This window comes from Centruroides sculpturatus, unplaced genomic scaffold (assembly GCF_000671375.1).
Source record: "Centruroides sculpturatus isolate CEXI.00-Female unplaced genomic scaffold, Cexi_2.0 scaffold606, whole genome shotgun sequence".
Taxonomy (NCBI): Eukaryota; Metazoa; Arthropoda; class Arachnida; order Scorpiones; family Buthidae; genus Centruroides; species Centruroides sculpturatus.
Window position 1 is genome coordinate 422,370 of NW_019384730.1, and position 16,613 is coordinate 438,982.

The following is a 16,613-nucleotide window of genomic DNA, read 5'->3' on the forward strand; positions in this document are numbered from 1 at the left end:
TTTATAAATTTATATAGTATCTATTTACTGTGCTTTAATTAAACAGAGAAAAATTCTTATTAACTAGTATACACAAATTGAATAAAATATTTATTAAATCATATTAATTATCTTTTTAATTAATTAATTTTTTAAAAAAGTATTTAATATTGAATTTTTCTAATTTTAAAAGAAAATAATTGAATTTTTTAAAAATCACACCAAGTAATAAAACCATAAAACAAGCTTCTAACGTACACATGTAAATAATTGCGCATGCTTATAACTTTAGTTTATTGAACCAATAGAAATGAGAATTACTTTACCTCACTTTGACGTCATCAATCAAATGGTCGTCGGCTCATGTTTAGTTGATGAGTATTGATTCCAGCTCGAGATCGTTTTCGAATGCTGAAAATTCGGGTATGCTTAATATCTTAAGTTGTTTTCACATTCTCGTATTTTCATAATTGCTTTACGCAATAATGTCACAGATACTCGAACGATTATAATTCCGAATTAATCGATGATCTGTAATATTACTTTGTATATAGTTAGCCAATACATTTTCCCTATATTAATTAAGTCCCATAATTATAAATAATTTAAGAAAATCCAAACTATTACCCCAAAACTATAAGTAATAGAATAGAAGTTTTCTATTTTCACTCAGATATATCTAATTTTAAATGCATATAAACTTTATATATTGTTAGCAAATATACTTCACAAAATGGTATAAATAAATACTTTAATACTTAATTATATAAATAAATAAACTACATAATGATAGAAATGTATTCCTACAGTAAAAGAGTTAGAGAAATAAACAAAAGTTCATGCATTGGAAAACTTTTATATTTGTGTATGTGTATATATATATGTATACAGTACAGTATATACTGTACAGTATATATAAATGCTTTTGTGCATTAAAGAAATTTAATTGGTTATAAGTATGACAATATTGTTTTTATTAATTTAAATTTTAATTATTTAATAATTGATTTTAAAAATCAAATAATAGACAAGTGATTTTTGAAAATTTCAGATAATTTTTGCTTATAATACCACAAATAATATTTAAAAATTGCTATTTTTAAATATTCTACAGAAAAATCTGTGTATAAAATTTTGGCCATTTGTTATATAATAGTTGTTTTATTGGAATAATTTATTAACTTTTAAAGAAAGTATATTATACTTTTTACTGAAGTATACAAACATAATCATTTCAGAATTTAACATTTTATAAATAACAATTTTATATAAATTCTGCAAATTATATATGTACTTGTACTTTTAATTTGTTGCATTTTGCAACTAATATGTCTTTAAAAAGTTCAGAACAACTATTTTTAAATATTTACTTAATTTAAATTGCAAAATCATTTTTAAAATAAGTTTAAGATTTTAACAGATTTGGAGTATATATTAGAATAATTGTAATTTATAGCAAGATGTTAACATTCTCATGCATTCTCCACAGATATTAAATGTTGTTTGCTATTAAAAATAATTAAATATTTATTATATTATATTCTGCAAATGTAAAGAACAGAATTATTACAAATGAAATTATAAAATTAGAGTTCTTTTTCAAAGCTAATATTTAAGTCTAAATGAAGAAAATCTTTATAGAAATGCTTATTGCTTTAGTTCAGATATTATCTATGAAAGTTATTGATATTTTATTAGAATTTACTTCATTTATTATTTAATATATCAAAGAAAAAATATTTTTATTCTTCATTGTTACTTTTTCTTTATATATGTTAATTGAATTTTTATTTCTAAATATATTTAAAATCATTTTATAATTTACATTTCTTTTCTAGTCATATTTAAATATCTATTTACAAATCAATGAAAACAATGATAAAAATTCTATGTCCATGGTTCTCAATTTTGACTTAAAATGTTACTGTGGCATAAGAAGATGAGCATGTATGTGTACATTATGCTGGTTAAAGCTTAAAGTATATATTAAGATCTGTAAACAAAGATTAATAAAACATTTAGGTAGTGTACAGGTAACCCCCATATAACACAGCACTTCTATAGCACGGATTCACTCTAACACTGTTCGAGAATTGGGTAAAATCCTCGTACAACATGAAATGTAATAAATTTTTACGTACTTAAGTATTAATAGTTCAATTATTATTTTTGTGAACTATTAGTACTTAAGTATGTAAATTTTCATTTCCGCCTTCTATCGATATATGTAATCCTTCTTGAAACTTGTTTCAGTGTTGTCAGATCTCAACGTTTCTGATTTTGTGTTGCCAGATGTTTTTCCTTATTCCATACTTGCTTTATTCTTCATAAGTGCTTAGCACCGTATAAGGAAATTTATAAAGATCTTTTAACTAAAAGCAAGCAATCTAAAATAACATATTTTTTGCAAAAGGTAAAGCATGTATCTGAAGATAATACAGAAAAATGCTCAGAGGATAAGGATATCTTGCCAAAAAGAAAATGCCCTTGGTTAATAGTGCTTAGTGATGACAAAGAAAACATTGTTTAATTTATATTAATATGTATTGCTTAAGAAAATTTTAATAAAGATATTTATCTTAATTATGAAAATATAACAGCATGTTTTTTAATTTTTGGAACCTAACCCCCTTTTCGTACTAGTTCTTTGTTTCGTATAACACGGATTCGCATAACACAGCAATTTTTTGGAACATAACTCTTGTGTTATACGGGGGTTACCTGTACTTGGTATTGCATCTACACAGTAAGTTGTATTGTACATTTGAGTTCCACTCCAGATCCATCTTTTCTACCATAATTTTCAAATTAGCTAATTAAAATTCAAAATAATTTCTGATTATTAATCTTTATTAAATATGAGATGACAATTTAATTTATTAATAATTGGCATAGAAACATAGAAAATTAGATTATTCTACATAGAAAATAATCTATAGTCAGATATATTGATATTTGACTATTAAAAATCAACTATGGTTTATAAAAATACAAATAGCAACAAAAATTATTTTTTAAATTATGGTTTGATTTTTAATAACATAACAGAGTAAATAAGATATCCTCACAATGTAATGCAATTAACATTTGTTTTGTACATGTCATTTTCATAAACTGAAATAATTTACAGAAATATAGTGAAGATATTACATTTTTGGTTTAGTATTATAAGAGTTTAATAATATGAAATCATATAAGTAGGAAGGACGATTATAATAATTTAAAAGAATTTCCATATCNTAAATATATTTAAAATCATTTTATAATTTACATTTCTTTTCTAGTCATATTTAAATATCTATTTACAAATCAATGAAAACAATGATAAAAATTCTATGTCCATGGTTCTCAATTTTGACTTAAAATGTTACTGTGGCATAAGAAGATGAGCATGTATGTGTACATTATGCTGGTTAAAGCTTAAAGTATATATTAAGATCTGTAAACAAAGATTAATAAAACATTTAGGTAGTGTACAGGTAACCCCCATATAACACAGCACTTCTATAGCACGGATTCACTCTAACACTGTTCGAGAATTGGGTAAAATCCTCGTACAACATGAAATGTAATAAATTTTTACGTACTTAAGTATTAATAGTTCAATTATTATTTTTGTGAACTATTAGTACTTAAGTATGTAAATTTTCATTTCCGCCTTCTATCGATATATGTAATCCTTCTTGAAACTTGTTTCAGTGTTGTCAGATCTCAACGTTTCTGATTTTGTGTTGCCAGATGTTTTTCCTTATTCCATACTTGCTTTATTCTTCATAAGTGCTTAGCACTGTATAAGGAAATTTATAAAGATCTTTTAACTAAAAGCAAGCAATCTAAAATAACATATTTTTTGCAAAAGGTAAAGCATGTATCTGAAGATAATACAGAAAAATGCTCAGAGGATAAGGATATCTTGCCAAAAAGAAAATGCCCTTGGTTAATAGTGCTTAGTGATGACAAAGAAAACATTGTTTAATTTATATTAATATGTATTGCTTAAGAAAATTTTAATAAAGATATTTATCTTAATTATGAAAATATAACAGCATGTTTTTTAATTTTTGGAACCTAACCCCCTTTTCGTACTAGTTCTTTGTTTCGTATAACACGGATTCGCATAACACAGCAATTTTTTGGAACATAACTCTTGTGTTATACGGGGGTTACCTGTACTTGGTATTGCATCTACACAGTAAGTTGTATTGTACATTTGAGTTCCACTCCAGATCCATCTTTTCTACCATAATTTTCAAATTAGCTAATTAAAATTCAAAATAATTTCTGATTATTAATCTTTATTAAATATGAGATGACAATTTAATTTATTAATAATTGGCATAGAAACATAGAAAATTAGATTATTCTACATAGAAAATAATCTATAGTCAGATATATTGATATTTGACTATTAAAAATCAACTATGGTTTATAAAAATACAAATAGCAACAAAAATTATTTTTTAAATTATGGTTTGATTTTTAATAACATAACAGAGTAAATAAGATATCCTCACAATGTAATGCAATTAACATTTGTTTTGTACATGTCATTTTCATAAACTGAAATAATTTACAGAAATATAGTGAAGATATTACATTTTTGGTTTAGTATTATAAGAGTTTAATAATATGAAATCATATAAGTAGGAAGGACGATTATAATAATTTAAAAGAATTTCCATATCAAGTTCATTATAGTCTGGAAGAAAATTTGATAAATTTGACCACAGACCACAGAGAGATAGGAAAACACATGGATAGATTTTTAAAACAGAAGTTCCAAAAAAGTTGTTATAAATAAAATTGCCATAGTTTGATTTGAACACTCAAAACTTTAAAATTTTATACTTATTATTATTAATTATTTAAAATAGTTTTGTTTTTTTTGAAAGTAAATCTTCAGAAGTTATTTCTTTTTATAAAAAAGATATAAAATAATGACATACCTGTATTAATTTTATATAAAAATTGAAAATGATTTTTTGATATCTAAATAAATTTTTTGTGAAAGGAAGCAAAAGATTATGACAAAAATTTGTATTTAATGAATTAACAGCATTTTTTTAATATGAAAAGTAAACAAAAACACAAAATTTCTGGAATTTATAGATTTGATTGTAAAATGGAAATGTTAGATGAGGCAGATATTATTTGTTTCTAGACTAATTAATTCAGGAAATTTGTTCAGTTTAATTTGATGCAGGTTAATATTTTCTATGCCAATTATTTTTAACATTTTACTAAAGTCAATAATTTAAGATTTTATTCAATTTTGCTAATAAAAAATATTGATTTAGTTGGTTAGCCAATTCATTAGTTATCTTTCGGATATAATAATTCCTTAAGTTACAGTAGATTCCTGTTGACTTAAAAGTATTTTTATAGGTAAATCACCATTTTCAAGCATTGCTAATTATAATTATTTTTTTCCTCTATATGAATATTAATAACAGGCATGCTTCAAAATATTTAATATCAGATAAAAATAAACTTTTTTCTTCAAATTTTAATATGTTTTTATATATGCACATATTTTAATTAAGGTATATAAATAGGATTATTTATTGTAATTGTACCTTAGAAATTTTTAATGTTTAGTCTTGTTATAAATAATTTTGATTTTTTTTTCAGTTCTTATATATTGTTTGGAGAATATAAACAGTAAACAAGAATAAATTTACATCATGAAAATGAAATGTATATGTTAAATAATTTATGCATGTACACACACACACGCGTATATATATAATTTCTGAAATAATATTTTAAGTACCATAACTAATTTGTTTTCTTATGCAGTATATCAAATTAATCTGGGCCAGAAATCATAGAATACTGGTAATGCTAATTTTATTTTAGTAAGATGTAAAAATGATAAAATATGATACGGAAAATTAATATTTCCGATATGAATTAAGAGAAAATTTATTACATAATAAACACTTGACTATTAGTTTATCTGACTTTTTTAATGCTTATTTTAAGTATTTTAAATATTTGTGTTATAATAATTATAATTTTGTACTTTAAACATACATTATTTGTTTCATTGATAGTAATGAATATAATATTTTAAACATTTGACTTTTTGTTGCCAAAAATTTTATTTTATAATTTCATATGCATTCAGTAGTTTAATTGATCTATAAAAATAATTCACATATGTCGTCATAATTTCATAATGCAGCTGGTTGTTTGTTACATGATAATTCAATTTAGATTTGAAAATATTAGAATAAACTCAAATATTTATAGTAAATTCAAGCAGGTTTGAAAATGTTTAATAATATAATAATAAAATTCAATTATAAAATTATAATTTTTAAATGTTAGTTTATTATTTTGTAATTTAAAGAAAAATCAAATTTTTTATTTTAGATTTGTTTCTAAAATTTAATTTAAATATAAGATTTGTTTCTGACATTAAATGTTTAATAATTGTAGATAGTAATGGAACTTTGTTAATTGAATTTCAAATAATGTTCATTGTTTTTTCTAAATTCTTTGATACATGTAAGAATATGTATTCTACTGTAAAAGTTTAGAAATTGAGAAAGATTAGTTATTAAATTTTCTTGTATAAATAAAGTTTAGTTTTGGTCAAACTTGAAATTCACAAAATTTATGTATAATAAGTTATACCTTCCACACTATTTCCAGCAAACAGTTTAATAAAATTTAATGAAATACCCTTTTTTGGCTATATTAAGTGGCCTGCTTCAGGTTTTAACAGTCTGAAATCAAACTTCTAAAGAAAATACAAATTTCTGACTGTTAAGACCTGAAACAAGCCACTTAATGTAGCTGAAAATTTATTAATTAAACTTTTTGCTGGAAGGTGTGATTTATTATTAGTAGGTTCCAGCTCACCATTATGGAGAATTACATAAATTGTTCACAATGTGAGTTGTAATTCAATTCTCTGCATGGATAATTATAAAAATTTTATTTCTAATACAGAAATGCATAAAAATTAAACCAATAGTTTGTTTTATACTTGAAAATATTTAACTTTATTTTTCTGTGTATCAAGATTATAATTAATTTTATGAAACATTCTACAATAAATAAATATCACTTTTAATAAATTTTGTTTATATATAATTCTCTGAATTAAGCATGTTTAGTATTGTAATGCTTAATGAACAGTCTAATTTTGACAGTCTTACTGGAAGAGATTAAGAAGATTATATTTACAAATTAAGATAAGTAAATGAATAGTCAAGAATTAGAGATTAATATTAGATTTTGTAATTATATAATGAAAAACCTACACTTATAAATGAAATCTTTTCTGTTAAGCATGGAATTGCATCTAACATGTTAAGGTAATTGAGAAGAGCAGCAATTACATAAGATGATCTATTTTCTTAATTCTATATTTCAAGATTACTCCTATGTTTTTACACTAACAACACTGGACAACAAAATTTAACTTTCATGATCTTTTTTTTACATAATTTTATTTTATCTGTTTTTCTCATGATTATACTAAAACCAAAATATTTCTATCACATTAGGATAAGATGATAAAAGCCAACTTATTATTAATTTCATTGGTAATAAAAAGATACAAATTATATTAAGGTTTTAAAAAGCTTTTCTTGCTATTTTTCATTTATGATGCACTTTTGGTTTCTAAAATCAATGTCCTGCAACAGGAAGCTAACAGTTGTTTGTACATATTAATGCTAGACATTCCTTTTAAAGCTTATTTGTATAAGTGCTATTAAGAATATGTTAATATTATTGAAAAATTTCTTAAGAATATGATATGATGACCAAATTTGGAAATTAGCTGAATAATCAACATAAAAAAGTTTACAATATATCTAATAAAGTATAAGAAAAAAGTTGTGTTGACCAGTATAATTTCTTTTATCATGTTATTACAATATTACTCTGTTTTCTTTGCTTAACTACTGGTGGTAATTGAACTTGCAAATATTGACTTTATAAATCTTCTTTATCTTATTTAAAATACTTTGCCTGAAGAAAAACAAGCTATCAAAATAAAATTCAAAACATTGTTAGCATTACTTAACACGTTTATGGCGTTACAAGGCACATGTGACTCGTATGGACATGTCTACTTAGGGCTACAGACATAATTGCTTGTTTTTCAGTGGTGTGGTGCATATGTTTTGATAACATAATTCTACAAACATTATACTTGATATATCAATATTAATTTATTAGGTCCAATAAAATATATTAATTTAATAGTATGAGGCATGGGTGACTCGTGCTGCCCTGTATTAAAATAGACTACGAGTCACGGGTGACTCGTAACAACCAGCAGCTGCCTAAATGTTTATCTACTGATGCCCTGAACATGTTAATATATTTCTGAGCTTATCTGATATGTATTTTAAAAAATGGTCTTTTCAAGAAAACTAGCAGTAATCGTTGTTTTCTTGAAAAGGAACTATTAACACTGAAAGATATAAGATATTTTTTTTAAAATACACATTTGGTAATATTTTGTACATTGGTTTCAGACTTGTTTTTTCTCATATAAGCAAATTGCATTTTCAAATTTAATAATATATTAAGCATTTAACAATATATTATTAGCAAATCTAAAACATTATGAATAATTATTCTTTTCATTGATAAATTTATAATTATTTTATTAAAATTAAAAAAAAAAACTGATTAAAATTTTTTTTTTACAGAAATAACCAAATGTTAAATATATAGTATAATGGATCAACAAATTTTAGGATTCATTCAAGGAATTCTTCATTCTGGTGATAAATGTATTATGGTATCCTTTTGTATATTCTCTTTAATTGTAATGGCAATAAACAAGCTTTACAGAAGAAAATTGCTTATAAATATACTAAAATAATAGATAACAAAGATACCAATAATTAATGATATATTTGTTTTTAATTTTGAGTTGATGTATTTACATCTTAGTAATTATTTATGATGATTAATATGTTTGCTTTTGATGCACAGTGTAAGTATTTAAACTCTCAACAATAAATTAAAACATCTTTTTATTAACCAATGAACATCTTTTATCAAGATGCTCTTTGGTTAATAAACCTTTATAGCTTTTAGCTTAATTCTCAAATATTATTTGATATGTTTTTTAAATAAGATCAATGTTTTTAAAATAGTTATCTAAGCAATGAAATTATCAGCACATGTCCAATCTCTAGAATGATACAAGATATATTCTGTTTAGTGCATATTTTATGAAAGGGATAAATTTCAAAGAAATGACAGGATGTGATTATACAGTATATCTATTTCTTTTAAATTCAAGTTTTAAATTTCTGTTTAAATTTTTTAAATTAATTTTTACATCAAGAGAATGAAATGTAATGAGATTAGTGAGTAAAATTATCACCAAACACCTTTGGCTATTTGGCATTGTCTCTCAGCAGCCAAAGATGTTTGGTGATGATTTTAGTAATTATTCTTTCTGCTGAGTATGGATTCAGTTAATATTAGTGAGTCTACAAGATCTGCAGATTAATGACTTGTACCTTATATTAAATTATGAATTTAGTATATTAATTAAATTAATAATATATTTAAACAAGTAAAATGGCAAAACTGTATTTGGAATAAGACTGTCTCAGAGACTCGCTACTAAGCGGAATCACTTTGACGCTCAACGTGGGTCTTGTTCTCATTCTCCAATCTTCTTTGCTATCCCTGCTTTTGGGTGCAATCGTTCAAATTTTGCTGGCCATAACCACAAGGTTGTCCACAATGTATTTTCAATGAAATTAACCTATCCAATTTTGAAATTTCTCTCCATTGTGTGTCGGCCCGGGTTGAATTTTTGTCAATGTGTAATGAAAATTTCTCGTTTTTGAAAAAAATAATCGTGGCTATTGTATCGTCCAAAATTATTATTTTTTTATTTTGCACAAACAATATACAGTTTAACCCAAACAAGTTTAACGTCAAATTTTTATCAGTCCCATACTATACTAGATAATGTTTAAAAATCTACTTGTAACAACACCCTGTTTTAATGTCATATTTGAAGCACTCCCAAATTTAGAAAATTAGATTACAAATTTTATTTAACATAGAAGAAACTACGTATTCAGTCCTAAGGTCAGAGTTCACTTTTTAGAATGACTGTGGGTGGTACTCTCCCCCACCTGACTTCGGTGGGGTGAGGTGGCTATTTTGCCTGTTTGTAGAAGCGGGTCGCCATTTTGGATTTTATTTTGACTTGGTTGTCGGTCCCCTGACTACCTGCAGATGATGCTTTACACATTGTTAGTAGAAACTCCAGGCACATAGGCTTTGGAAAAATTTGTCAAATGGGACAAGGACAAAAAGTTAACTTTTAACCCTTCAAAGATGCATGGGATCATCTTTAATAAGCCTAAAGATTCCCACCTTTTTGCCAGGATCCCACTGTGTATATGTCTGGCAAGAGCATCAAGATCACCAAAACACTCCAGTATTTAGATGACACTTTGGTTGCACACTCCTGGGCTCCCCATATTAATTAACAATATCATCAAATGCACAGGGCTAATCTTTCAGTTCTCCAGGATTGTTAAAAAAATTAGGGGTTCTCTTCTGGTACTATGGGTATCATCTGTGACATTTATATTTATTCCCATCTTCACGGTCCACTCTGTGCAGAACAATACACATTCACCAGCAGCTTTTATCAGTATAGAGGAGGGAGCTCCTTCACATGTCCAAGACTTACTGCACTTGCAGCCTGCAAACTATATTCAATAAGCCACCTATTGACTTGCACATCTCTGTGCTGATAGGTGGCACATCTGGATGGGGGAGGATGATCCCAACAGGGATAGCTTTCCTGCTACTGCGGCAAATTATACTATTTGATTAAAGCTACCTTTCCAACAAATTGCTGTATTGCAGTATGGCACAATGTCTTTTGTCTGTGACATCACCAGGTGTTGTTCACAGGGTTGCCTGTGGACCTTTGTTATGGAATGTTATCTTTAACAGTTTCTTCAAACTAATGTATATATATCTTTTTATTGTTTTTAGTATTTTGGCTTTTATTTTTATGTTCTTTTTACTCTACATTTAATCACTGTGCTTTTCATTTGCATTACACTGTAACCATCATACAGTAGAATCTTCTTTAACAGGTTATGGAACAATGGATTTCTCGGAATAATGGATTTTTTCCAGGTCTTGCAAAATCAATGTAATTTTACCTTGTTTTAGCAGATCCATAACTTGGTATAATGGATTTTTCTAGCCCCATCCATTGTAAACTTTGCATTTTTTATACTTTTAGTTAATATTTGGATGTTTCTGGGAATTTGTAGAATTTGACGATGCACTTGTTATATCTGAAAAATTGAAAAATTGTATAGAGTCAGTAGGCTGATATGATTGAGGAGACACCACATAGTGGAACATTCTGACTCTGGTCCAAGTGTAGTGCTGAAATTTAGCAAGGCCATTGAGTCTTTCCAAGTTGTGAAGAGTTTCAGCATAAAAGAACAGACTGTACTTCACATTAATATCAAGTGGTTGTTGTATTTAATGGGCGGAAAAGTGGCATCAAAACAAACTGAGATGGACGAATTTTTTAACAAATCATGAAGTTAAGTGAAGTGCTAATGAGCTATGTGATCTTGTAACATTTGTGCTTCTATAGACTAAAGAATAAAGATATCAAGGGATTGAATAATTTCAAGTACTGACATTTCTTATATATAGGGGATTAAACACAGAAATTTTTTCGAATAACAGATATTTTCCTGTTTCTATCTATCATTTGCAATATACTGGATTATCTGAACAGTGGATGATTTTCAGCAACTTGAGTGATTCATTAAAATGAGATTCTACTGTATATGGTTTTTTTTTTTGTGTTAAGGCTTTAAATTTATATGTTCTTATTATCAATAATTACTCTGTATTGTATCACCATGCTTTTCATTTGCATTATTCTGTAAATTTTAAATATGGTTTTATTGTACTCGGGTTTTTAATTTATATGTTATTGTAATTTGCTCTGTGTTCAATCACTGTGCTTATCTTTATTATGTCACTCAGCTATGCTTAATAAGGTAACTTCATAGATGTATAAATGCATTTCAAACTGTTATCATCATTATTTTATTCATGAACACTATATCTCAGGCCCAGCAATGCTACACAGAACTGGGCATTGTACCTTTGTACACTTAAATAAAAGTTGTTGTTGTTGATTTGTAGTAAATGTATACAGTAGTGAGTGTAAGTATTGGCATAGCTAGGTAATTAGAATATAAGTGCTTTCAAATCAAAAAGTATTGATTGAAGCCAAGTTTTTAATTGTTAATTAGTTTTTTATTTGCATAAAATAATTTATTTTAATTACACTACTAATTTATCTTCTTTTATTTTTTTTATTTTTTCTTATGGTAGTGTTTCCAAAGATTTTTTTGGAACAAAATTACAAATGATTTCTCTTTAAAAGTTCTGAAAACATATGAAGTGTTAGTTTATTCAGTTATATGACTTCATCATTTATTTTTTAAAATAACACATTTGCAAAATCTTTATCTAGTAAAGTCATTATTCACAACTGCCATGCTCCTGCTTTGATTTGTGATTTGACTGAGTAACAGATGTTTCTTTATTGTTTGTTTGTGCAGAAGCAATTAGTCAAGTACAGCCCTTAAACCAAGCTCAAATGATATGAGCAGGGTCGGATCATTGCATAGACAAATGAGACAAATGTCTAGGGTTCGGTTTTTAGAAGGGCCCGGTCAAACTGTCTATTTTAAAAATATTTGTAAATAAGATAGTTTACTTTTCTGTTGGACAACTGTATATAATAAACAAATAAATAAAAATATATTGTTTTTATATGGTTATTGTGAATTCTAAAATCTAAAGAAAATGTGTTCTTACGTTTCTTCTTATTGAAAGTAATTCTTCCAATAATTTAGAAATTTTTTTTAAAGCGATAAGAATAATATTAACTACAAGATGATGACTGATATGCCGACAGAGATTGCCATTTTTTCAGTAGCTTGTTTTAATTTTTTACATATTTAGTTTTGTTTTATTTATTGTTTTATATTTTTTGTGTGCTCTATTTCTTGTGGGAGAGGTAGGGGGCCCAGTAAGAAGAAAATGTCTAGGGCTCCAAAGTGGGTTAATCTGGCCCTGGATATGAGGTTTGAACTGTTTCAAATTCCATTCTTTATATAGTCCAAATGAAACAGAGAACTAATTATAGCAACTTTTGGTCAAGCATAAAAAGAGGCAAGATGCTCCATCCTTTGATCATGAATTTTATAGAAATTTTTTCACAAATAATGGCTTCTGTTATTTTTTAATATGAATAACTGTTTAATGCTTTCTTAATTATTGTGATACTTAGCATATGTTTACTATTATTTTATATTCTTGTGATTGCATAATTTTAAAGTATTAATTAATGCAATATTTAGACTATTATTAATTTAAGTAATATAATAAACACCCAAAACTGTTATTAACTAAAAATACTACAGTAGAGCATCAATTATCCGATTCAATTGAGGACTCAGGTTGGTCAGATAACTGAAAAATCGGATAACCGAAAAAAATGAAAAAATACATTAGTATAGTATATTAGTATATCACATGTAATTAGTATATTAGTATATCGCTATTAACCAACTTCGCATTGAATTTTCATCGATGTTAAGCCTAACAAATTTTTATTAAAAATAATAATCGTCACTATCGTATCGTTAAAAATTATTTTTAAATTATTTTATTGCTCACAAAACAAACAACCACTCATAATTAGAAAATTAAGTCTCGTTTAAATACTAAATACTGGCCGCCCTTTAATGGTCGAGCCAGTGTTGCCAGCTAAAACACGCAAAAATTTAACAAAAATAATATTAAAGTAGCCAAGACATAGCCAAATATTGTAGTGCCACATCACTAGCGGACATTTGAAATTTGCCAACTAGAACGGTCGTTTAACTGATGTGACGGTTAATCGGAGGTCAGATAATCAATGCTCTACTTTATACACTGACATTCAAAACTAGAAAATTCATTTTTGCTCCATACCAAAGAAATCTTCCTCTCACAAGGTGTATAAAAATTATATAAATGTATCTGTTATTTATGTTTGTTTGCATATTCTGGAAAACACTATAGTGGCCATAATCTGGTTTCTACTGGAAAGATTTGAACATTGTTCATTTTTAAACTTAAGTTCTAATTTTTAAATTGTTAGTTCCATTGTGTATTAGACAGTTTGATGATGTCCATTTGAATGGAAAAAAATGTTTGAGTAGTGTTTGAGTTTATTTGCTGATTTTTGGTGTCAGTGTTATAGTATTTTAAGTAATGTACAGTACATTATATCTGTATTTTATGGGTTGGATATTTGCTGTTAGTTGTGAATATTGTGCTGTTAGTAGTCAGTGTGATTATTTTAAAGATGTTTGGTAAACTGTTTGGTTTTATTTGAACAAACATTAAACAACATATATGAAAGTGAAGCTAAAGTTAAATTAAGACTTCTTTAGTTAAAGGTGTTTTAATTAATTTTGAGAGTTTATATCATAATCAAATACAAATATATTAGTTTTTGTTGAAAATTTAAAATATAAATACTTAAAATACTTTTTTTTTAATTAAATTCATAAGATGATTTTTTGTTCCTTGAAACATTACCTCCCCAAACAAAGCCATTGCATAAAACAACAGCCAGTACAACCTACAAAAATAAAAATAAGTAACGAAGAAAATAAAAACATGATTAAAAAAAATACACAAATGTAAATATTTGTAATATAAACATATAAAAACATGTACAAAGTGTAAGTATATTGTTATAAGATATTTTGAGAGATCACCAATCATCTTCTGATCTCTTATAATCTATGCCACTAATGCGAGAGTCCAAAATCACTTTATATGAAGACCAAATTAAAATTTATTTTTTAATATATATATTATTTTAAAATATAACTGCTTTCTAAATATTCCAGCAAATAATTTAATATTGTAAAAACGTTTTCGATTGTCTTTAACAACCTTCATCAGTTAAATAATAAAGTAAAAAGAACATTAAAGAAATAGAATGTAAATTAAAATTACAAAAAAATAATAACTGTGCTAAAACTTTTTGTATTCATTCCCTTAAGCACACATCATTACAAATGCATGCACAGTTATTATTTTTTCGTAATTTTAATTTAAGTTCTATTTCTTTAATGTTCTTTTTACTTTAACGATCTTCATCAGTTAAATAATAAAGATGATTGAAAATGTTTTTACGATATTAAATTATTTGCTGGAATATTTAAAAAGGTGATAATTTTGCTTAATTCTTTCTAGTTCCAGTACAAGTTAATATTTTAAACTGCTTTCTTAAATCCAAATTAAATAAGCATTTTGGCCATGATACACAGTCTGGTCCTTTTCAGTTTTCTCAATAATAAATTTTACAGTTATCTAAATTATCTGATAATTTTTTTATAAAAAACATTATATTTAAAACCATTACTTACTTTCTATAACAAGAAGGCCACCTATTCATTTTTACAAGTCTTGGTTTTTGATTTCTACAATCTCAACTTTTCTACAATAATTATTAAATTTTACAATTACCATATTTACTCACATATAGGATGAGGTGTGACTTTAAAGATCAAAATAAAGAAAATTAGCTTTATTAATACAATTCTAATTTTATTTCGTTTAATCACAAGTAAAATATCAAATGAATGTAAATGCACACATTGTCCGACAAAAATTACTGGCATCTTAAACTTTAAGGAAAAATCTTGTAAAATCAACAACATAATTTGTTCATGTAAAGCTGGACAATCAGGAACCTTTTTCTGCCAATTCTTAACAGTCTAATCCACTCTCCTTTGATTACACTTATGAGTTTCTCTGAATTCTGATTTCTGAATAATCATCTGTTTTCACGTGGGAATGGGAAATGGATTCACGTGGGAATCCATTCCCACGTGAAAACACTCATTATATCGGACTCTCGTGTGATTTTGGAATATCAGTATGGAATTCAATTCAAAAGCTTTGCTTTTCCTATTGCTATTCATCTTTACTCCTGACAATATACAAGAATGATTTAAATGACCCAGATAAAATACTTATGTTTGTAAATACAAGAGGTTAAGCATCCGGTAAAAAATGCAAATACCCCAAATCTTTTTACTCTAATACTGGAAAGTATATAAATTAACACTCCTAAACCTTATAACTTCAGTAATAAACATTTAATATCAAACTAACATTTTCGACCGTACATTCGGTCTTCTTTAGGTTTAAAAACTGTTAGATTCGAACATGTGAATGCATAGAACAAAAATTCTAAAATTATTTTCAAAAAATGGAACAGTACCACCGTAATTTAAAAGAATAAAAAGTTATGCATGTGCATTGCCATGTCGACGACATGTTAAATGTGATACATACTTTCCTATAATGACCTATATGTGATCCATACGTTGACATACATATAATGACATAAATGTGATACATACATTCCTATAGTGACATATATAAATACATCAGTTGAAAATAATTTTAGAATTTTTGTTAGATTCGAACATGTGAATGCATAGAACAAAAATTCTAAAATTATTTTCAATTGATGTATTTATATATGTCACTATAGGAATGTATGT

General features: G+C 26.1%; 1 protein-coding gene across 4 annotated transcripts in view; it reads left to right on the top strand.

The window, feature by feature from the left end:
- The first annotated feature begins 315 nt into the window (after positions 1-315).
- Positions 316-16,613, top strand: part of LOC111628197 (inositol polyphosphate 5-phosphatase OCRL-1-like) — a 64,051-nt gene continuing 47,753 nt past the window's right edge. For 2 of the 4 annotated variants that reach the window (XM_023371937.1, XM_023371941.1), the window contains exons 1-2: positions 316-402; positions 8,658-8,749. In XM_023371937.1, coding sequence (XP_023227705.1) covers positions 8,687-8,749 — 63 coding nt within the window. In that variant the 5' untranslated portion in view covers positions 316-402; positions 8,658-8,686. Of the gene's footprint in view, positions 403-5,797; positions 5,818-8,657; positions 8,750-16,613 lie in introns of those variants that run through there. The other 2 variants (XM_023371938.1, XM_023371940.1) reach the window with 2 other exon arrangements.